At 26.9% G+C, this 25,054-nt stretch overlaps 2 protein-coding genes across 2 annotated transcripts; both read right to left on the bottom strand.

The window, feature by feature from the left end:
* Positions 1–11: 11 nt before the first annotated feature.
* LOC145846081 (disintegrin and metalloproteinase domain-containing protein 12-like) lies at positions 12–21,301 on the bottom strand (the record flags this gene model as incomplete). Its single annotated transcript, XM_082952996.1, has 15 exons — positions 21,295–21,301; positions 20,970–21,090; positions 20,038–20,158; positions 5,086–5,253; positions 4,485–4,567; positions 4,072–4,241; positions 3,779–3,900; positions 3,380–3,538; positions 2,900–3,073; positions 2,476–2,606; positions 1,870–2,058; positions 1,301–1,463; positions 592–706; positions 326–434; positions 12–216 (listed from the first exon to the last, which is right to left on the bottom strand). Coding segments are annotated over exons 1-15 (2,037 nt in total), but the record flags the coding sequence as incomplete, so codon positions are not given.
* Positions 21,302–23,588: 2,287 nt separating this feature from the next.
* LOC145846086 (multicopper oxidase 3-like) lies at positions 23,589–24,835 on the bottom strand. The gene is made up of 3 exons (XM_082953001.1): positions 24,696–24,835; positions 24,393–24,589; positions 23,589–23,848 (listed from the first exon to the last, which is right to left on the bottom strand). The coding sequence occupies exons 1-3, from the start codon at positions 24,788–24,790 to the stop codon at positions 23,658–23,660; spliced, it is 483 nt and encodes a 160-aa protein (XP_082809127.1). The 5' UTR covers positions 24,791–24,835; the 3' UTR covers positions 23,589–23,657.
* Between the last annotated feature and the right edge of the window lie 219 nt (positions 24,836–25,054).

The raw sequence follows: 25,054 nt of genomic DNA, 5'->3' as shown, positions 1-25,054 counted from the left end.
GCAAAACAAACTTTATTTCTTCCGCACGATGTGCCCGCGTGCACCAGCCCCGACTCGCCTATTTTCTCCTTGTTCCCTGCATCGGTCTTGGGGCTGCTGACTACGTTGCACATCTGGGAGATTCCCGGAACCATGTACGATGACGTGTACTCGAACCCCTTCATGACCGGCCAACCGTTTGGCGAGTGGCACATAAGTTTGCCGCACTTCACATTACTGGATGTATATAAAAGACTAAAAGTTAAAGACTTTTCGAGGAATATTTTTCTTAAAAAAGTATCTTTCACGTTGCCAAATATATAATCTAACCATCAGTAAACATTACCTCGGCTCGCATCTTTTAAACGATCTGTCTGGATTTCTTCCACAATTTCCATGTTCATTTCCTCTCACGTTAATGTCTGTATAACACCTGTCTGCTGCCTGACTTGCCTCTATGATTAATTTTAACTTGTATTTGATTTTAGTGCTGTATGCGTATCTTTATAAAGCTTTTATTAAACGAACTGTTTGTATTTTTATATTTAGATAAAATATATCAAGTCTTATTAATGAACATTACCAATTTATAATTAAATTAAACAGTCTCACTGTCTCCCCATATAATTTTGCATTGGAGGTCGTGGGTGAGACAAACTCCGTCGAAACAAGACTGAGTGTTTTGGTGGCAGGGTGAGCCGTTTTCAATGTAAAGATTTCCTGGACACTACAAAAAGAGAAGAAAAGCTAAACATACTAGCAATATACTTTAGTATTAGGAATAAAATGCAATTTATCAAAACACCTGCAATTTCTAAGTCACGATGAATTTTTTTTGCAAAGTTTGTAGAGTATATTTTAAGCGTTTTAACAAAAATAGAAAACTATTAAAATAAAACTAAACAAAAAAAGAAGGAACGTTAAACATACTGGCAATATATTTTAATATTAGCAATAAAATGCACTTTATCTGAAACACCTGCAATTTCTAAGTCACGATGAATTTTTTTTGCAAAGTTTGTAGAGTATATTTTAAGCGTTTTAACAAAAATAGAAAACTATTAAAATAAAACTAAACAAAACAAAACCAAGCAACTAAACAATCTAAAATAGTTTACGTTAACAAAAATTAAAGCTTAGTAAACGTGGACTTTAAATTAGCCAATAAAAAAGTGTTAATGTATTAAGTGCGAATAAATAATAAAATCAAAAACTTTTTTAAGCACTAGTTTAAGTTTAGAAAATAAACAAAAATATTAAGTCTGTTTATCTTCTACGTAAAACTATAATAAGTTCTGTTAATTAAATTCCTGATACTCACAAAAGCAGAAGTTCCGCTGCAAAACTCAGGAAGATCGCATTCGTTGCCTTCGGTGCTTCGACACATGGTGCCGCTGTTTTTAAACGAACACGCGGAACAACATTCTCCTTCGTCGCATTCCGCATGGGGGAGCAGTTTGCACGTGGCTGGATTGCAGCATTTGCTGATTTGAAAATAAATATAGTTTGATAAAACTGATGAACAAAGTGCCTTTAAAGTTTCAAAATAAAGAATGTTAAATATACAAATTTATTTTAAATGCTGTTTATACAACTTATTTTTTTTAAATTTTTGTACGTAATCTTTGTATACTTAACTCAGACAAAGTTTTAGTATACTATATTTTAAAACTAGCAAACTTGTTTAAATTATTTAAAACGATTTTATCACAAGCAGGATTGAAGATGACAATAGATTGAAACAAATGAAATTAAAACAAATCAATAAGCTAGGTTTTATAAATGTTTTATGCAACAAACAACACTTTTAAGATAACAGTATGTCTATTAAGAAAAACTGTTTTTAAGTATTTTTACTAGCATGCATTATATGTTAAAACTTTTGTATACCTGGTGCAGTCAGAAACACTGCCACAATCGCACTCCTCCCCTTTCTCAATAATCTCATTCCCGCATTGGGGACCGCCCCACAAATTAGTTGACTCTGGAACGTTCATCAGGCAAGATCCCAATCCCAACTTCAACCCTTCTTCCAAGTATTCTTTTGAGCAATCCGACCAGTCCTTTTTCTTTTTATATCTGTAAAACACATTTATATGAAATTAAACAGTTATTTTATAGTAGAAAACGTAGATCAGAAGCTTTAAGAAAGCTTTAAGCTTAGCTTTATTTTACTTTAGAAGATTCTCTTATTGTCTTAGATTGTAAAATTACGGTGGTATAAGTGCATTCATTGAAATATAAAGAAGCTTAAGAAATATTAAGTGAAGATTATGTGACCCTTGTATTAAACGTATTATTTTAATACACTTGTTTATAAATAAAGCTAAAACCGCAACACTTAAAGCAAAATTATGTTTTGAAACTGATAATATTTATAAACTGCAGAAATTTTAAATAAAAAAATTCAAGTTTGTAATTATTTTACTTAAAAAAGCCATTGATTAATTTTTAAAAGGTTTAGTTTTGTTTAATGTATATAAACAAATTAAAAACCCCTTAGAAGGCCACATGAGGCAGTCGGCAAGCGGGTCGCACTTGCAATCAGATGTGTCGTGGAACATTCCGAAGTTGTGGCCCATTTCATGAGCTACAATCTGCGCTACTATGTTTGTACTGGTAAAATCCTGTTAGATAATAGTTAGTAATAAGTATGTATGTTAGTTATCTAGTATACAAATATATGCAATAAAATATTTGCGCTCGAGAACTCAAGCAATTTAAATGTTTTAAATCAACCTCGTATGACATAATCTTTAATTAAGAAAACTGCAGAAATCCTGAGACAGTGTTTTGTTTGACATAAATCTGTTAGTTGAGCTAAAGCATGTATTATGCTAATCTAAAATGCACATCACAGTTACATGAATTTTTGAAAATTTTCTTAATTTTTAAAACTACAAGCAACGGTTGCAAGTACTTGAACGACGGATCCCGACTTTTCACCGCACATGGTCGATATGAAAGCGCTTCCGATGGTGCCTCCCTGGAAATCCCCGCCGAACAAAATGTGGGAGGCGTCTGTTCGGTGCCAAGCAGTCTCAGTTGCTTCCTCGAGTTTCCTCGTTCGATAGTCGATGAAAGACTCCAAATCCTGAGTAGTAAAAGTTATGAGTCGATGTGTTAAACTTATTACACGCAAGCTGCAGTTTGTTAACGTCACTTTTTTTAAAAATATGACTTGTTTATAGTTTTATAGTTGCTTTATAGTACCATTGTAAATTTAAGTTTATAATTGTAGACTTTAGTCTTGAACGTAATTTATTTTAATTGCACATTATCATATTATTAACTTTAACATATATAGCTCAAACAAACACTCATTACTTTAATTTTTAGAACTTGCGTTTAGTTATCCATTTACGTGTTGTTTTTTTTTTAATTTCGCTTTTAAACTAACCGTTCTGGAGTTGGAAGTGAAGGCGATCTTGTTGTCTCTCCAGAACTCGATGTGGGAGAGGACCACTCTCATCCCCAGCACCTTGTAGTGGCTGTCCACCAAGTTCATCATTTCGACCACGTGCTCCTCTCTAGCCCTTTGCGTGGTGAACTTGTCGTACTGAATGAATAGAAATGTTTTATAAAACGTTTTCATCTTCCTTGTGCTTTGTTTAGTTGTCAATTTTTTTAGCTTTTCTAACTAGTTTATGATTTTACTGAATAAAATCCAACCGGATGTAATACATCCTTTTTTATCAGTTTCTATCAACTTTTGACTTGCTTTACTAAATTAAAGTATCAATTAGTTATTCAGTTTTACATATATAGTTTTTTTGTTTGAATTGTAGATAATGTAAACCGTTTTCTTTTCCATGATTATCATTACTTCGATGAAGTATTTTTGATTTCTCCTGACTGATCGCTTTTCTCGATTGTGACGTAAGCTCACGTTTCCTGAATTAAACTGACAATAAAACATTTCTATATTTGAAATAAGTGTTACAAAAAACTTCTGTTTATAGATAACAAAAACAGGTCTTAAAACTTCATGTTTAAATTGCAAAGTTTAAGGAATTATACTTCCTCAGCGAAAATACTAAGACATTTAATAATTACACAAACATTTAGATATAGAAAGAGATAAATATTAACCAAATTTAAAAGTTTGTGTTTCTTCATTGCAGCTTTCAAACGCGTCACGGGACATGATTGATTGGAACAATTTATGATTGGCCGGATGATAAACCACGTGCCCTTGGGTAGAATACTCCTCACTGATTGGTTCGATGATGTAATGGAGATCATCAACTTCAATATACCCTCTGATGTTATTAAAAACGATAGCATTTAAGTAATATGAGCAAATAAATACGAAAGTGTGTTTTTAAAGCAAAAAATAAAACTTAAGCTCTAACCAAATAAATAGTAGATACTCAATAATTTTTGACTGCTTTAATTAAATTATATAAAAGTTTTTATAACTTCATTTTTAGTTAATAAACTTTTGGTTTAAAAGCACATTATACATATATTATACTAATGCTTCTTACATAACTTTCACTTGCCTTATTCCATTACACGTGCTAACAGAAACATCGCTGTTTTCTTTATTACGAACTTTTCCATGATAATTACAATGGTGAAAATGCTGAAAGAAAAGCAGTTTAAAGCTATTACATGTAACTAACGCTTTCAAACAAAAAAGAAACAAACACATTTATTTAAATTCTACTTTACAACTTTTAAGGAACTTTTAAGTTAATAACTTAAAGTTAGCAAAATGCTGTAGCCTAAACTTATATATGTTAATTTTTAATGCAAAAAATTATTATTAAATTCAAATTATATTAAAAAATTAAAATTTTTTTTAGTTATCCATCGTCTTATGTTTATTTTATTTTGCAGGGCTGAAGATCCCTTAGGAGTGAAACATTGTTGCCTTAGTGTAAATAAATAAATTAAAAATTAACTTTGTCTCCGTAATTAAAATTGTCGAGACCTGTTGTGCCCAAGGAATAGTCCTTGCATATACCTAAACTTATATATGTATTGTTGTTTCGAAAAGAAAAACAAAAACTGAAAGTATAAAAAGTTTCTAATTACTAGTTTAAACAAAGAAAAACATCGATAATATAAAAAACAAAACTTAAATAGTGAATAGAAAACCTTAGCACTGATGTTTATTGGAACATCTCCGGTATCGTGACTGTAAATAGTTTGCGAAAAATCCGAAGGAATCAACAAGTCGTTTATTTCCAAATCTATTATCACTTCGCCGTGATTGCCGAAATTTCCCAAGTCAAACGAAACCGAATGAAGGTGGGCATTTATTGTCTTGAAATTTTCAGATAATTATAATCGAGAAAGAAACAAAAAAAAAACAAAAAAAAACTAATTGCTAGCACGTGTTATTTGAGTTAAGTTAGCTGTTATACTCTAGTAAATACTCTATGATATTAAACAAAACTTTTACTTTGTTAATAATTGTGTCGACTTTTTTGTTACGTCTTCCATTAAAGCTTTTTTTAACTTCATTAGTACTAGTCAATTGAACTGGGAAGACTTTGTGATAGTTGTCTTTTGGCAGATAGTCTAGGGCTAAAAGAAAAACTATTTATTTAGGTGTAGATTAAATGTACTCATACTATATAAATGTAGTAAAACAAACTTTACTGTAATTAGATTATGACGAAAATAAAAATTAATACAACAGTTTAAATCAAACTCACTGTTGGTGCTAAAACATGTGGAACTGACAAAAACTAAAACCAGAGTAATACCTCGGCTAAAACTTTTAGTATTTTCCATGTTGTAAATTAAACATACCTGAAATCAAAACAAATTGTTCGTACTAGAGTTAAACTATTTTGTTACAAAAAAAACTTAAAATAACAATTTTACCAAAATTTTTAAATACATACATAAAACTTTATAGTACAATTATACTTAAACAAAGCATTGATATTTGTTTTCGTAATTAAGGATAGTTTTAAATCTGGAGTAAGTGTTGAAATATAAGCTAACCGGATCAATTAACTGTAAAAAAATACTACAACTTTTTTCTATTGAACACTTATAAACAAAACAAAAATATTTTGTGTTGCAAAAGTGAAATGGTCGACAAATTTAAAAATTCATAGTTTAAATTTTAATTATAATATATCATCATCAAATAAGGACTAAATATACGTAAATGACTTTTTAAAGTGTTCATATAGTTTTGTCTCTTTTTTAATAATGCCATAGTATGGCGATCTGTTTTTTATAAACAGGATTTATTTTTCATCATTAATTTAGTTTACAGTGAAATAATGATTTTGATTGCAGTGATCACAACATAAAAATAAATAAAAATTTAATATATAAAATATTCTATAGTTTGTAATTTTATAGAGTTAATTATATAATTTAGAAAATAATCTGATGTACGTTACTCAAATGTTTAAACTTAGTTAATTATTTTAGTTTTGGTTTATTTTTTTAAAGCATAGTTTAAAGCTATAGTTAAGCAAAATGCTAAATAAATAAACTTTCTAGCATTGTTGTGGCCAGTTTTAGACAGCATGTAACTTGAATTACCTTTAAAATTTTTCTAACATTACGTTTTTTTTACTTTACAGTTATGTGAAAGTATAAGTTAAGCTATATTCAGTTTCAGTTTAAAGTATATTTTTAAACTAGACTTTTCACTTATGCCATCAATTACAAGTTAAAAATATTGTAGTTTAAATTTAACTGATAAAGAAATAATAATATATAGCACACAAAATAAAAACAAAAAACACGCTAACCAACTAACCTATAAATGAAGAAATAAAATAAAAATACTTAAAAGTTTTGCTGAAAGTATTTTGTCTTAATACTGTACTTTGATTTTTGATGAATAATGTTTTCTCTAAATGTTTTAAGTTTATAAGAGAAACGACTTATTAAATCATAGCAGTAATATAGACTGTATCACAATAAACCTCTTTTTTTTACAAACTTGGTATATAACTCATGTCTATCAATTTGAAAACCTACCTTTAACATTAAACTAAGTGACATTATAAAAATATTTTCAGCTAAAAATTTCTGACAAAACAATATCTACTCATTTGTTTCATTTTTTTTTTTTAAGCAAAAAATTTCTAGTAAATCTAACAACTTTCATAAACAAAAGATTTCGAAAACACGCAATTAACTTGTTGGCATGTTTTGATGGATTGAACTAGAGTATTGTTTCCATTGTATCTAAAATAGTTAAGTATATGTTTATAGTTTTTAAAATTTATTCAAATTTCAAATAATAAGAATATTGCTGATCTAGTAAAATAGTATTAAAGTTAACAAAAATAACTAAGCGAGACTGACTGACTAATTCTCAACAAAAAATAAATTATCAATCTTATTTTATTTGTTGAAACCGTAGTTTCAAATAAATTTTTCTGTACTAAAATAAAGTATTCGTACACTTATTAAAAGTAGTGCTACTATAAGATTAAGCTATACTTGAAAACTAATCATTTCTATAACAAACTTGTAAGAATAAGTTGATTATAATGTTTTTAGTATTTGTTTTCTTAAAAGAAAACAGTTACGTCATATCCACAGTAGACCATGTGTAAAATGACAGCAGGTTTTGTGACATCACAAAACGTCAACAATAGCTGCAACCTTGAGTGATTACTAATGCAATTAACAAACTTATTTTTTTATTATATTTTAACTTGTTGAGAATTTTTTTTAATTTAAGAAAAAACTTCATAAATTCGTTAAAAAATAGTATAAAGCTGCTTAAACTTAATGGTTTCGTCGTAATATTAAGATTATTTATTTTGTTGTAAGTTAATTTTCTAGTTTGATTTTTTTCTTCTTCTGTTTTTTATTTTTTAATAATTTAGGCTCAGACTTGACTTTCATTTCCATGGTATAAAACGTTTTAGTACAACTTTTACAAGTAAATTTATTATTAAGGTGTTTTTTGTTATTTCTTTCCTTTCTTTTTATCGTTTGTTTTTATTTGTAAAAGTTTAAAACTTCAAATTCTAAAAACTAAATTTTGTTAGCCTGTAATAAATTGAAAAAAATGTGGTGTACGACTGGATATTCGAAAGGTTCTTTGGTATACCAAGTATTACACAAAACTTTTTGAGCGCTTTTATTTTATCGTTAAATAGATAATACTGTTAGAACACAAAATGAACCAATACTAAACTTGTTCTATTAGACAAAAATTATAAACTTTTTTAAACATTTTTCTTGTACTTGCATTAAAAGCTATAAAGAATAATAGTTAGGTATTAGGTAAATTTCAAGAAGCTTTAACTGTTTTACTTTTATTAAAAATTAGTTGTGTTAAGTTTTTACGTGAAACATTGATAAACTTCTCAAGTAAAAAGCATAAAATTCCTTGTTGTTTATTTCAACTTATAAAAGTTTTAAAATACTTATCAAATATAATTTAAAATATAACAGTTCATTTTTTAAAACATTAAAATACAATGTAACGGTGTTAGAATATTCATTAATTAAAGATAAAACTTAATATATTTTACTTAGCTGTATAAAAAGTTTAAAAGCAATATGTGTAATAATAGAAATGCTATGTTTAATGCAATTAATAGCTTCTTACATCTATGCAAATAAAAAAAATTAAAAGAAAATCTTAGTTTTCATTGCTTGTTAACGAATTGAAGTGAATCATTACCGTACTTTTAACGTTATTTTTACTTTATTTTGTATTTCATAGAAAGCATTTACTTAAAACAGGGATGATAAGCACAATACCTCAAAGATAGAAGTAGAGTAATAAACTTTAAACCTATATTCTGTTTACATCAAACAAAAAATTTTAAACTAAATATAAGAAATTTGGTAAGTAGTTAAAGTAAATAAGTTTTGTCTAGCTCGATAACCGGAAATTCTTTCTGTACATAGGGTCTTTTGAACATACTTATAATCCTTTCGTCCTTTTTGTCGTGTTCAATAAACTAATTATAAACTTCATAAAAAAATAAATATTTTTTGATAGATCACCATTAAAAAAGTATTTTTAAAAAAAGTTAATCTGTATTTGTAATTTAACGTACCAACACAAAAAGCTATCTACTTAATATTAACCGAATTAATACCATGATTATAAAGTATCTAGTTTAAAGAAAAGTTTTAAACGTTAAAAACTAATAGCATTAAAATAAAAAATAAACTTTAGAAAGTTCGAAGATTTTTTAAACTGTTTTTAACCGTTGCTAAGAAAAAAAACCATTACAAGGTTCTTCTTTCTAAAAATATATGTAATTTCTTAATTTAAGGTTGTAAATTTTATAGATTATGTTTTATCTAGTACGATTTCAGGTGACTATGTACTAATTGTGACCTTAGATGTTTTATGTCAATTTAAAAATTTAAATATCTTTAACTATAATATTTATTAGTTTCATACTGAAGTATATCGAAAATTAAGTGTAACAATACTCAAGTAATTGTTTCATAATCTTAAACCAATAGTTATAAACTAACTATCTTCTTTTTTAAATCAAGTTTTGTTTTAAAATGTTTTAGATAGTTAATTACTAATTAAATCAGTCGAGTCTGAGCTTAAAAACCGAAAAAAAGTTTAAATAGTTTAAAATTTGTTCTTGGTTAATACTTTAGTTAGGTATACAATTAATTTTTACTGACTATAAATAAAGCTGCAGATTTAAAAATAGATCTATTGAAATTTATCTCAATTTTTGATAGGAAAATAATATCAAAAACAGTAATTAAATCATAGACTTAAAATTAGTGATGTACCGGACCCACAATTTCGGGTCCGGTCGGACCCGGATCCGGACTTTTTTTTCAAACTAGAATCCGGCCGGAACCGGATCCGGACTTTTTTTTCAAACTAGAATCCGGCTGGAACCGGATCCGGACTTTTTTTTCAAATTAGATCCGGCCTGAACCGGATCCGGACTTTTTTTTCAAATTAGAGTCCGGCCGGAACCGGATCCGGACTTTTTTTTCAAATTAGAATCCTGCCGGATCCGGATACCAGACAAAAATGGCAATATCCGGCCGGACCCGGATAGTGAGTCCGGTACATCACTAGAATAAACTAGCCTGAGTCAGAATGAAGTTTTTATAAACTGAAAAAAAAGAACTTTAATCTAATAATAAGTAGAACAGCTAGCCACAAGGTTTACAAATTTAGGTGTTATTTACAATTAAAGATATGAAATCAAGTTCTTGAACAAAATACACTAGAAAATTACAAAATATTGAAAACTGAATAAGCTCAAACTTATTCAAAATCTAAAAGAAAACTAGCCTGAGTTTTTATAAAAAACTAAACTAGCCTGAGGCAGTCCAAGATTTTCTAAAATTCCCAAAAATTTTCAAACTAGCAGGGTTGCCACTGTTTAAGTCAATAAAACTAGCTAGAGTGAGTATAAACAAGCCTGAGTCAGAATAGGTTTTTAAAAAATGAAAAATTACTTTAATCTAATAATCAGTAGAACAGCTAGCAAAGGTTGACAATTTGGTAGTAAAGTTGTGGACTGATTGTGGTACACTTAACTTATTAGTACTACCCATCATAATTAAATCCTACCTTATTTAATTAATATCTAACAGTTACTAAATTCTAACTGAGACTACTTTCTATAATCAGACACGACAGTTTTGAGTGATGAATCTTTTATATAAAACACAACAAGAAATACTAGCATATACAAAATTATTAATTACTTTGGTAACACTTTAAAAACTGGAAGCTATTTAAATCTATATCAAAAGACTTTAAACAAAAAACTAAAAATTAAATAAAACTTTTAGTAAACAAGAAACTGTAAAATTTTTAATAAACTATTAAACTATAAACCTGGCTTAAATATTTAAACAATTAAACACCTGTTGAAATATTCACTTTTGAGACAAAACACTACTTACAATAAGCATTCACAAAAACGTTCAAGATATTTTGTTGCTTCAAGCTACACACCAAACTAACTAACTGCTCACATATAAACTGCCTGTCATAACTTACTATATGATAACTTAATACAGCTTTTATGTAGCTAATCAAATTATTTAACTCAATAACAAAACACTGATGGAACAAAAAACATTTAATGATTATAAGTTCGTGTCTACAAATTTGTGTAAAGTATTAATCTGTTCTATAGTAACAACCTACATTATTTCAACATTTAACAAGATAAAAGTTACTAATAATTATTTTGTAAGCGCAAAAAGTGAATCACAACTTCATAACTTTTAAGACATAAATAACTATTAACAAAATAAATATTTTTTCTTATTTTCTTTTAAAGTTTTATATTTGTAAAAGAGGGAAGTTTTACAAAAGAAATTGTTAAACTAGAAATTTACTTTCTTAAATTTCTCTATTCCTTAGTATTGTATGTTGATGAGTGCAGATCTATTTTTTTATTATCAATTTAATTAGAGTTGGGCAACGTACGGCCCGCGGAGCGAAGTTACCGGCCCGCTATTGTTTAGAAAAGTTTAGTGGAATCCAGTCCACGAAGGGTAAAACTGCGGCCCGCGAGCATGTACATCTGGTCCGCTAAACGAGATTTTGAAACTTACGCTGATATTCCGGGATTAAAATGAAAATAAAAAAGAATGTCTAAGGTACTAATTACGAAAAGTTTTAAACTAATACTAGGTTTAGTAAAACAAATCATAGATTTAGTACTTTTGCGCAATTTTATTGAAATAATGGAAATTGTAATGCTTTATTCCGCCAAAGACAATATTTTTCTGCATCTGGCTCGCTTTCTAAAAACGTTGCTAATCCCTAAGTTATAGTATCAAATACATTCAAAATTTATATTTGCAGGCTGGAAAGCAATGCTAAATATAAATTTAAAGTTTATTAGTAATATAGTTACAACAATGCTTTACAACTGAACTTACATTGAAAAATTCAATGCTCAATCTATTTATTCAAACAGTACTTGAAAAAGTTAAGTCCTGCATTAAAAACAATAATTTTTATAATTGAATTTATATCGGAGTTTTTTTTTATTAATTAAACTGTCAAAGTTTTTTAGTTTAATATTTTTTTAATGCACAATAATAACATAAATAACTTTCAATTAAAAATAATTTTGGATTTCAAATTAGACCGCATCTTTGATATTGTCATGTTTTTAATTTTTACACGAACGTGTTTTTAAAACTTTTCTATTTTGATGGAAGACGAAACCGGTCGTAGGTTGTCTCAAATACTGTTTTTGATGTTCTTGTGGTAAGGTTCATTATTTATTATTGATGGTGCAAAGCATCTCATCTTTGTTGATGATGGCCGTATTAAATAGTGGTTAAAACTGATCAAGCAAACACAGACTATAATCTCACAATATAAAAAGACGCTTAAGTACTCGGTTCTATGACCTGGTGCACGAAAAAACGTTTTGGTTATCGAGTCGCGCACCACGGATACGTTATAAAGTCTTGTCCAGGACGATAAGCTGACAATGTCTGAGACGTTGGGCTAAGAATGATTTAGCTGTGTCAGTTTTTTCAAGTTTACCCACGAACGGCCGCTTCAGTACTTTTGTACATAAACCCGTTTGGTAAGATCTCAACAGCGGTTTCTCACGACAATGTCTGCCTGATGAGTCCTAATCAGGACGAAACCGGTCGTAGGTTGTCTCGGATACTGTTGTTGATGTTCGTGTGGTAAAGTTCATCATTTACTATTTTGATAGAATTTTTTAGTTGATATTTTTAAGGAACCAATAAAATTTAATAAAATAAAATGTATCACAATTAAAATCTAAAACAATTGTTGGTTGCAACAAGTTTGTTAGAACTAAATCGTCTCCAGATTGCGTTATGCATTTGTTACACAGGCCATGCGCCATAGTTTCAGTAGGTGGAAAGTTTGCTGTATTTGACAGTGATAACCGGACTTGTTTATTTTATGATATAGAAAATATCTTATGGTCAAAAGGACTATACGTAATTAACAATGACGTTTCAAATTTATGTGGCAAAAAAGTACCTCAATTGTAAAAGTTACATCAGCATATGTATACAAACAAATCACTAGATTAATTCTTATGTAAGTAAATAAACAAGAAAAAATATTATACTTTATGTTTACTACACTTGCGTAATTAATTCTATCATGCACTAAATAAAAATGCTTTAGTTTTTTTTTATTGTGAATTAACTAAATACACTATAATTTAATTTATCAAAAGAGCAAAATACCAAGTGTATTAGTACATCAAGTCTTTTTAAATACTTAAGAACTGGTAGATGATATTCACTTTTAAGTTAAAGTATCATAAACTTAACTTTATTAAGAACAGTTACTTAAGGACTAGATAGAATTATTTAAATGTTCTGTTAATTTTGTACCAAATTAAACTTTCAAGTTCACTCATGTTTTAGTTTACGAAAAAAAGTATAATATGTTTAAATAAATAAAAATAACAAAAATAAAAATAAGTAAAAAAACCGACAAAGAGTGAGTGTAAGGGTAACAGTGATTAAAAAGAGAGAAAAACAAAAATACCAAATAAATAAATAAATACAAAATAAAATTTTGGAATGGAACCGATCGGGTGGAACTTGATTCGGGTTTGAATTTAGCGGATGGGAATTGATCGGGTGGTGTTTCTTTACCTTTGTAAAATATCAGTAGTAGTTAACAAGTTTATTTATTTCATAGTGAAAAGCCAGAAAAAACAAACACAAAAATGAGAAATAACTTGCAGCGCAGTGTTGATAATAAATTTTAGTGTCTTTTTGACAATTTTAAGTTGTTTAATTTATTTTATTTTTTATAAAAATCATATCAATTTTTAAGTGTTACAAATATTAATAGTAATTGAGTAAACAAAAATAATCAAAATATTTTATTAGTTTTTGTAAACAAAATATAAGTTTTAGTTAAATATTAAGTTACTTCTTTTTACAGTAACCCTCACATTACTTTAACCAAGGTTATATAAATATGCATTTAAGCTAAGAATATAAGTAGTAAACAGCGCTCATTATACAGACTACAATCAAAACCGAGTTTATCGCGATTTTAAAATGAATAGCTTGCAATTTCCGGTCATTTTAATTTTTACATTATGAGCGCTATTGTTGTTTTTACAATAGCTAGTAGGCTTTTATTGCTTACTATTGTATGTTAGGTTTTTTAGTAAGACTAGGTAGACTGGTTTAAATAACAACTAACTGATTATAGTGTTTATCGGAAAACTGAAAGTTCTTGTAAGTAAATCAACTTTATTCACGAAAGATCCTGCTTTAATTATTATTTTTGCATTTATTTTTAGGACTTATAAATTTATGCTTTTATTTATCTAGTTTATTATTCTACCTATATAAAACTTTTTTAATGTTTACTATAATATATATATATACTTTTTCTATAAAAAAGAGATTTCGTATTGCTTTAAAATCAAGCTTAACTATAAAAGTAAATCACTTATCACACTTTAAGCACTAGATACCTAAACTTTAAGAAACAAATTAAGGTTTATTAATGAGTTTATTATTTATAAATTTTTTACAACACTTACCTGAATAAAAAGCTAACCCGAGACCAAACAATAAAATAAAAACTAAAAATGAAGATGTTGTCATAATTTTTTAAAAATAATTTTTTACCTGTTTAAGTAAAAACTAGTTTTCGATTTATAAACAACAAAACAAAAACAAACAAATTTTAGAAAGTATTTTGTATTTAATTTTTCATAGGTTTTACATTTAAGGATTTAAAAAGTAATATTTTATTTATATCTCCAATATATACTGCTTTTATTTCATCCACATGAAATTATTATTACAAATCAGTTGCTATTATTATTTTTATAATACATGGATGTTTTAACTTTAAGGCTTAAAAAAGTATAAATCACCATATAAAGAATCAGTACGTATGGGGAGTTGTACAATTATTGTTTTTTTGTTATTTACTGCCTTTGTGCATTTATTGTTTTTTAAAACTATTTTGTAAGCCAAGTTAATAATACTACAAATATTTTTTAAACAATTTTTTTATATTAAAACCTGTAAATAAATATGTCGTATTTAAGTGAACTCTTCGAAATATGCATTGAAAAAGCCTCAATAAAGCTGTCCTTTTTTAATGTAGTTTTACTGCTTATTTGTATTAAAACATAACAAAAACATTGAATGTGTTTTTAAATGAGTATATAAAGTTACTTTTTATATTTTCATAATTTTTGAGTGCTCATTCAGATATATAACGACTTCAAAAAATATACACTTTTTCTTAACTTTTAATATATTCTTGCTAGTACCACCTTTAATAAAATAAATTTTATATGACCTAGAAAAACGTTTACAAACTTAATTTCTTTCCTTAAAACGGAAGTCGTACTTAGTTTTATTTAACAAAAAAGTCTAACTCAACTCTGTAGGGTAGCTTGAATATTTAAGGCATACATCTCAAAATAGTTTTTAAAGTTTAAAGTCAGAACAAAAAAAACTTAATTTCTAAACTTTCATTTTTCTTAGCTGTAAAATTGTTCTACAACACAATACATATTTTGTATTAACCTATTTTATATAGAATTTTATAAATAAAAATTAATCAACTTGTTTAAATTTATTAGAACAATTTTGAAAACTATATGAAATAGGAATGTTATTTTTCAAGCGCGTTAAGTCTATTGAAATATTGTACAGTGATAATTTATCTTAACTTTTTTTAAAATTTTGTTTTTATCTCGACTGATAAACAATGTTTATTATGTCTCACATTATCAAAACTTGTAAACTGACTTCAAACTACTCTTTTTGTTTAATGCAATTTCGGTTTAGGCAGACAACTATTTATAGCATTTCGATCTTGTGTCACAGTTACCAATTTAGAATAATGCAGCTTAATAAATCATACATTCGTACGTAAACTGTGACAAAATTGTAACAAAATTTCTTTAAACAGTTAAAGGTAGTTGTAGTGACTAACAGTTTAAGTGTTTTCTCTTACGTAAACCTTTGTTTGAAAATTTATAAAGTTATGTAATATTTACCCTTTTGTGTTTAAAAGTTGTGTATTAGCTCTAATTATATAAATTTTAATGTTTATTATATCTAAGCTAATACTGAATCAATATTTATTTTTAAACTTTTCTTTATCTTATGTTTTCATTATTCTTTCTGTGCGAATAATAAGAATGAATCACTGTTTTTTTTGCCAAGTTCTAAATTTAGTTTTAAATATTATTTTAAAACAAACTTTATATGAAAACAGTGAAGATATATATATTCATGAAGTTTAATGTTTTTATAGAAACATATGATATTATTTATTTTATTGAAACGAAACATAACTTAATATAGCTTTTATGAAGCTAATCAAATTTAACTCAATAACAAAACATTGATAGAACAAAAACATTAAATGATTATAAGTTTGTGTCCATAAATTTGTGTAAAGTATTAATCTGTTCTATAGTAACAACCTACATTATTTCAACATTTAACAATATAAAAGTAACTAATAATTATTTTCTAATCGCAAAAAGTGAATCACAATCTCATAAATTTTAAGCCATAAAACAACTTATAACTAAGCTATAAATGAATTTTTCTTTCCTTTTAAGATTTTATAAACAATAAGTTTGATAATACTTGTTAGATTTATTAAAATTAGGTAGAAAAAATATATTTTCCTATTTATTTGAGAGTGATATAACATCTTAATTGATTAAATTATTTGAAGTCAAGTTTTAGAACAGAAATTGTTAAACTAACAATTACATTTATTTATCATCTCTGTTCCTTTGTACACTGATGAGTGCTGATAATCTTACTTTATTATGACTGTAAGTAGAGGTCGGCAACGTACGGCCCGCGAAGCGAAAGTAACCGACCCGCTATTGTTAAGAAAATTTTAGTGGAATCCGGTCCACATAAGGCAAGACTGCGGCCCGCGAATATGTAAATCTCGCTAAACGAATTTTCAAACTTACACTAGATATTCTGGTATATAAAATGAAAATATAAAAATGAAGGTCTAAGGTACACTAACATATTTTAAACTAACACTAGGTTTGGTAAAAAAAAACATAGAATTAGTATTTTTTAAATGAATTTGATAATTGAGTAATTTTGAAATAAACGTAATAATAATACTCTAGTTGCCAAAGACTAACTTTTACTGCATCTAGCTCACCCCTAAATAAACTTTGCCCACCCCTAAATTAAAGTATCAAATATACTTAAAACTTATCTTTGAGGCTGTACAGCAATAGTAAAAATAATCAAATTATATATACATGTATATATATATATATATAAAGGTACAATAATGATTTACAAGTGAACTTACACTCAAAAATGCAATACTTTATCTATTTATTTAAACAGTAGTAAAAAAGTTAGTTTCTGCTTTATATGATCAAGTATACGATAAATTTTGTAATTGAATTTGAAGTTTTATTAGAGCTTTTTCTTCTGTAGACAAAATCGTCAAATATTTTCAACTATGTATTTTTTTGATACACAATAATTACATGGTTAGACCGACTCTTCGATATTGTAATGATTTACATTTTTGCATAAACGTTATTTAAAATATTTCCTACTTTATTAAAAAACTTTTTTAGTTTATATTTTTTAAGAACAAATAAAATTTAAGTGTTATCATGTATGACCAATAAAAACTGAAACAATTATTTAAAAACATATGTATGAAAATTTATCAGTTTCAACAAAGTATTTTGATCATTTATCAACAAGTTCTTCTGCAGGTGCAAGAAACCTTATCAATAAAATTAAATAATTGATTATACGAATACAGTTAAATAAATCAAAATGTGTTATAAATGCTGAGAAATGTGTTAAACATTTTATCTAAACTAGACTTAAAACTTTTGATAAAGGTTTTAATAGTTTGTAATATACACTTGGTCACAACTTTGAAAAAGGTTAGTTTACATTTAGTCGGAGTAAAACAACAAAGTTTAATGTGCTTTAGTTGTATTTCTTATTTTATGACAGTGTATGATTAGCATTTAAATTTTTAAGCAATATATTGAAAAAAATGTTTTACTAATTTGCATTGATATAGTCGTAAACACAAAAGTCGAATTTCGAACTAAAGAGTTGTCGTTGGTGCGTTTTGTTATAAGCAAATAAAACAATTTGAAAATAAAATTAAAGCTTTGTACTTAGTACCCTACGTAAATATTAATTTTAATAAATTACAAAATTTTTAATTTAGCAACTAAAGCTTTAAAAATTATTTGTATTTGCTTTTAAAGTTATTAAGTATTAACTTTAGCTTATACATATAGTGAGAAAGTTAAATTACGGACTTAAACTAAAATATAACGCAAATGCTTTTGCAATTTTTACTTTCAACCTAATAAATCATTTCGCAAGTTTATGGTTTTTTTTTTTAAAGTTCTGTTACTTATAATAATTATGTAAAAAGATTTGAGCATTACAAAGATCAGTAAGGCTTGAAAACTAACTTATCCCACAAAAAAAAGGAAATAACTTATATTATTTTTCATACAGGTTTTTTGTTTGAGGATACAAGGGTATGTAAGTGTCCTCTACAATAAGCCATAAGTTGTTGTTAGTGCATCTGGTAAGATTCTTTGAATTACTTTAAAATCGTTTAATTCGTTTGATTTGATTACATTTGCCATCTTATGTTTTTTTTTTCAGATAAATACGTTTCAGTTAATGTTTAGGCTGTCTAAACTTTCTTAATTTGAACTTAATTCTCATAGTATACAGTTTCATAAAGAATTTTAAGTACAATAGCTGCATATTGATGTGAATATGGAAATATAAATTACTTGAAAGTTTATTTTGTTTCATAGTTTGTTTTATGTTTATTTATAATTTTACAAAATAAAAATTATTCCATGACCAATACGTCTTTTAACGTCAAGTTTATTTACTATATATCTTATAGGTTGTTTAATGTAAGTATGACAAACGTTCAAACGGTACGCTCGTTAAATCTTAATATTATTTTTACTACTAAGTTGGCGTTAAAAAATCAAAATTTGGCGAAATGTGCTTTGTATAGTAACAGTACAAAAATATAGAAATAATGTGATTAAGTGAACGAAATTGATGCAGTTTACTACGACATAGTTTCTTTAGTTTCTGTTCTGCACGTTCTATCTAACAACTCCCGAACAAAAAAAAACAATTTTTTAACTCGCTAAGAAACACTTTTCTTGTTTTTATACTCTCTTCTCTGGTTTATTGCGTCACAATAAAATTTTTCTGTAGTTTTCCACTTAAACTATTGTGGACTCCTTCGTTGCAATTCTAAAAACAAGTAGAAAGCTACTACTTGTTATATTGCAAGTAAAAATTAAAAAAAATACTAACATGTCATGCAATCATAATCTTTTACACTATGATAATATGCTATTTAAAAAACACTGAAAGGTTTCGAATACAAAATAGAATTTCATTCTATAGCAATATATTGGGATAATTTGCTGTTAAATGATTAGCATAAAATTTTAATGTACTTTAATTTGTTTTTTTTTCTAAAGCAAACGTTTTAGGATAGAAAAAGCATGTTTAAACAATAGTAGAAACAAATAAATAACTTAATCGACATTTTTATTACAAAATGTTACTTTATAACTATATCATAAAATATCAAACGCTTAGATCGAACTATTTATTTATTAGTCTTTTAACTAAGATTTTGTAAACACAACGAAGCTCATAAATTTGAAAATAATTATGGGTGAATGGCTTAAATAAAAGTTATACACAGCTAATTTACTAATAGTTTACAAATAACGGGTTTTATGAAATGGTTACAACCTTAAGTTTTGAAAACTTTATACGAGAAAATAAATAAAATAAATATACAGCAATAAATAAAATTATTTTAAATTTAATAAAAGAAAAAAATAAATATTTTAAGTTTGAGCTTTTGTCAAAACACTATTTAAGCAAAGTGTTAACTTTTAGTTTATCTAAATTTAAGAATGTAATAACAATAAAAAAAATAAATAACTTAAACTTAGTATTTTTAAGAAAACAAAAACTTTAAAACTAACAAAGATTTTGAAAAGTTTAACAAAAAAGTTTTAGAGCACTTAGTAGCGAGCAGTTTTAATAATTCTCAATATCTTCAACGTTAATTACATTGAATCTTCTCATTTTAGTTGGTCCTTTTACATGTGACTCGTAAAATTTTATGACATCTTGTGAGAAAAGCTTGTTCATTTGTTCTACTTTAATAAACTCAGCAACTGAGGCTCCTACCCTGTTGCAAAAGTAAATATTTGATAAACGAAAAACATTTTGTACAAAAAAAATATAGATATAGACTGTATTGATAATATTTTTTGAAAAAGTGTGCTATAATATATTGTTCTGTATTGTGTAAAATTTATATTTAATATCAGTTTTAATAACTCAATTAAAAGTTTATCTTTTTTTGTGGACAAGAGAAGTTTAAAAATTTAAGAAGTTGTTAAACAACCTTTTTATATTATTTTGCATATACTTATTTAATTTACTACCATTGAACTAGAAAGTGGTTATCATTTCTTCCAACTATTCTTTGTACTTGGTGCATTTTTGAGCCAAAGGATGTATAGTTGCTTTCCGAGTTTCCAGCTTCATTTGAGAAACTAACTGCTTCGGAATGAAAAGTTTTCAATTTGATGCAAAATTAGAATGTTTTTTTATTAATGAAACATAAAGATTTTATAGATGATAAAAATTAAATCCAACAACACTAAGAATTCAGCTTAAAATAGAACTGTTTAGAACTAAAAAATTCATACAAATTCAACATTACTTACAAGTTTTTCTGCGTTTAACCTGGGCAAACTTCATGTTTTCAGATAATTTCGGTTTAATGAAACTCCGGAAACTCTTCTTATTCACAAAGTACTCCTGATTAGTATTTTTAGTATCACTCAGATTTCGTGTAGGTTTCAAAACACGTTCATCACTAAAAATATTACTTAAAATTAAAATTTTACAGAGAAAATAACAAGATAAGACATTAACCATGTGCTACATTATAATTTTAGAAACAAAATTTAACACAAAGTTCTCTTACTCACGGTAGAAATAGAAGGTTGATGTCATCTATTGTAGCAACTTTTTGTGTTTTGTGCGTTTTGGATTCAATTGGTGAATATTTTTTGTTCTTCTTCTCAATTTTAGTTTTGTGTAATGAACTTGCTGTCATAAAAACTTTATTTTTACTAATAAATAGGATTGCAACAAGAATTAAATGAGAGTAACAGTATAACAAAAATTTTAATCTAGTTTTACACTAATATAGACTATGTGTAAATAGTACTTATTGTAATTTGAAAATTTTCTTTCCAAACCTTTGTTAGTGCACCTAGATGACTGACAAAAACTATCTGGTTTCTCACATACAAGCCATTCTTCAGCTGATTTTCCAGAGCTTTTATTTTCAGATGAATTTGTATGAGACTTTTCAGAGACCCTTCTATTAGCAAAGTACTCTTTTAGTTTTTCTTTGCATCTGTCCAGGTTTGACCTAGGCTCCCAAGTGCATTCATCACTTTTAAAAACATATTGTTTACTAAGCATACTGAGTTCAAAATTCTATGTAAAACTTTTAACAATTACAATAATTAAGTAGTTATAAGAAATATAGCATTTGACAAATATATACTGGTTACAAGATGGTCTTTATTCATGATATCAATGGGATTTAAATTAATCTTAAACTTATGATACTTTATTTACTAGTACTAACGAAAACAGCACCTTAAAATATTTTTAATTTGTTTTTTTAGTTACTTTTTAATAATTGTCATAAGTAATAATGCACATTTTAAGAAAAAATTTGATTTTTATCTTAGTTTATTACTATTACACTGGATAGTAAATGAATTAGAAGTATTTTAGACCTGCATATCAAACTTTTAAACAACTTTAATATAATTTATTAATTATTTTACTTAACAAAAGTAATAACAAAAATGAAGGTGCTTATAAAAATGATTGTTGTATAAAAGCATTGTCATATTGGTCAAAAGTTAATAAGAAGTGTAAAACTAGTGAAGCACTTTAATATTGCTTCTTAAAAAAATTACAATCCCTTTTTTGATAATTTTGACTCAAAGAACACTTAAACAACAAAAGTTAAACTTACATTCCATAACCTTTCCATTTGACTTTGAACCACTTTTCGTTATCTACATAACTCATGTCCAATATTTTTTCCACTGTATAATACTTAGAAGACATTTGTGTACTAGAATATACTAGAAAATAACATTTTTATTAAGTATTTGTACTAAAACTTAACTAAGATATACAAATTCAAAATTTTATAGAACGTATTAAATAAGCAATATCTTATTTAGAATACTAACTAAGTAGTGTATACATGCTAAAAATACTTAACTTATTTTAGTCATATATCAAAATTAAGCTAACTGTACTGAGAAAAGCTTTGCATTTCTGTAAACTTGTTTGTATACAAACCTTTATTTAGTAAGTATGTTAGACTAATTTGGACGAAACTAAATCACAGCTTGAGAAAGCTGCATAAACAAAAGTCGTATACTGAAGATACAAGTAGTAGAAAAAAAGTCTTGTAAAAAGCTAAGTTTAAAAGCTTATAACTTAATATATAACTTGCGTTATATACTATTTTCATAAAGTTTTAAATTAGAAAAAACACTCCTCTTTCTTATAGTTTTAGTTGGTAAATCTTGCAGATCTCTTTAAACTTTTGAAACTGAAAGCTAATCGTTGCTTTTATTTTAACTTTGTGATATAAACTATTACTTTTAGTTATGATAAACTTGATTTTTAAAATACATAAAAAACAATATAATATTTTTTATGAGTTACATCCAAAAAGTTACACTTGGAAGTCGATCGCAGAAATGAACGAAGCAGGAAGGCACGCGACCTGAGCCATAATTGAAGAAACTATTGTCGTTTTGAGTGGATGAAAAGACCCGGATCCGGACTTTTTTTCATATCAAGATCCGGCCGGATCCGGACCCGGATAGTGAGTCCGGTACATCACTAGTTTTCACATAAAAAGTAGAGCTTACATTTGTAGTTTCAAAATTTCATTTCTATAAAAGCTAAAAAAAAACTATGAATAACTTTAAATTAAGTATAAGGAAAATTGATAAAAAGATAAACTACATCACAGAAACAATATCTGGTAGCTAAGATTAAAATCTATTAAATAAGATCAACTTGTAAAAATCAAGGAGGACCCCCCCTATAGCCTTACCAATCTAAAATCAGTTAAAATCAAGTTCTTGAACAAAATTAACAAGAAAATTACAAAATATTGAAAACTGGATCAGCTTAAACTCATTCGAAATCTAAAAAAACTAGCCTGAGTGTTTAGGTGGGTATACGTTTTAAATTTAAAGTGTAACCACAAATAATATAAAACATTTTGTTAAGAAATATCTAAAACATTTTTTTCTCGAAACTAATACTTTTTTAAAAACGAAAGTAGTATTTTATACTTTATTTAAGTAAACAAATTTTAAGTAATGTTTATTGAAAATGATAAGCCAAGCCTCTTAAGCATGTAAAACGAGAATAATAAACAGTATTCATAAGTTTATTTAAAGATTTTATATATTTCTTGTTTTTTATTATGTTTGTAGCAAAACACATTTTATTAACCCTTATGTTATTTGTTAGTATAAAAGTTGGACTTAGAAATTAACTTTTTTCATGAAAGTAATTTAGAGAAACACAAAAAATAAGTAAAAAATAGACAATCAACGTTTTTAAATATTAAAAGATTGCTTGATTATTGTAAGTACCGAAAAAGTGAATAAATACAGAAAAAAGTCAGCAGTGATTTCATAAGCACTGCTTTCACTGTCATCTGATTCGTAGCTACCGCATCTTTCAAAACTTTTTGGAACATTTTTGGCCACAACACCAGGTTCTCCTACTTGAATCACAAGAAACATAGCTGAAAAGTTACTTGCGTTTTAAAGTCAGTTTTGTTGCAACTCGTTTTTGTTTTTTACGTTTAAGAACTTCTCATAACTTAGATATAATTGAGAAACACAATATTAAATTAAATTTGTAATGTAAAACAGAGATCGAAAAAAACCTACGGCTCGCGAAGCAACAATCTGCGACTTTCTTTAGAAACGTACTTTTTGAAAACAATGGAAAGAGGTTTATGTGGTTATAACTTACAGTTAGGCTTTTAGTTTAACAGCAAGTAACTTTGAATTTTTATTTTGTTGTTTAAATTATTAAATTTTTAGTTTAAAAAAGCTTTTCAAATGATAAAAATTTATTAAAATAAATGCTACAAAAAAAAATATTTCTATACAATGCTTCCGCGTGAAGCTTTAAAATAATCATTTTATAGTAAATATGATAATGTTTTCAATATCAGTGCGGTGAGTAGATTGAGATAAACAAAATTTTAGATTTTGACAAACAATAAATAAATGTGTATGTAAAGGTATACCTGATGTTACAAAACATAACAACAATCTCACTTAAATCATGGAACAGTATGTGACAGTGAAGAGGCCAAAATCCGGGGTTGTCTGAAAAGAACCTGACAATAGTGTATCCTCTGTTCGGTATAATTACTGTGTCTTTCATTGGGGGATTCACCAGTTGTCTATCAATTTTAGTGTTGTAGTAGATATCCTTCATTTTCTTCATTGGCAGTGGTTCACTCTCATTTATCCTTTTAACAAACATTTGCTAAATATGTTTATTTGCTAAAGAGTTCATTTTATTTCATGTAAAAAGATAATAGCTTGAAATAATTTGCTGGTAGAAATGTAATTTACCTTTTCATGGCAACAACGGCATATGGTTGACCGTGTAAATGTATCGGATGACCCGAATCGTTATTAGTTCCAGCGCCCTTGTCGAATATCACCATTTCAATTAACTGGTTGCTTTTCACCTTCACTACGTGCACACACTGCTTTGTCTGTAGTGAGTATCAAGGTTAAATTTTAGCCGAAAGTACAAAAATATAAACATTAGCAAATCATATGTGCCGAATTTCAAATGAGTTTTACAATCTAATGTATTTAGTTAGTATTTGTGACTAAATGTTTTAAAAATACAGTAATTATTGCTTATAAAAGTTTAATTAAGCTTATAAAGGTTTACACATTCTTCGCTTCCAGATATTAAAATT

Source organism: Thalia democratica, unplaced genomic scaffold (genome assembly GCF_965202585.1).
Source record: "Thalia democratica unplaced genomic scaffold, ktThaDemo2.hap1.1 HAP1_SCAFFOLD_270, whole genome shotgun sequence".
In the NCBI taxonomy this organism is placed as follows: Eukaryota; Metazoa; Chordata; class Thaliacea; order Salpida; family Salpidae; genus Thalia; species Thalia democratica.
Note: the sequence above shows the minus strand (reverse complement) of the source record. Positions and strands in the feature narration are given on the sequence as shown.

Bases quoted from the DNA above. Each gene is read 5' to 3' on its own strand.
- LOC145846086 (XM_082953001.1), bottom strand. From the start codon at position 24,790: ATGGTGATATTCGACAAGGGCGCTGGAACTAATAACGATTCGGGTCAT. The intron at 24,590-24,695 runs GTAAATTACATT...GTTTGTTAAAAG, and splicing joins GCCGTTGTTGCCATGAAAAG to GATAAATGAGAGTGAACCAC. The intron at 23,849-24,392 runs GTGAGATTGTTG...GTAACTTTTCAG, and splicing joins CATACTGTTCCATGATTTAA to CTATGTTTCTTGTGATTCAA.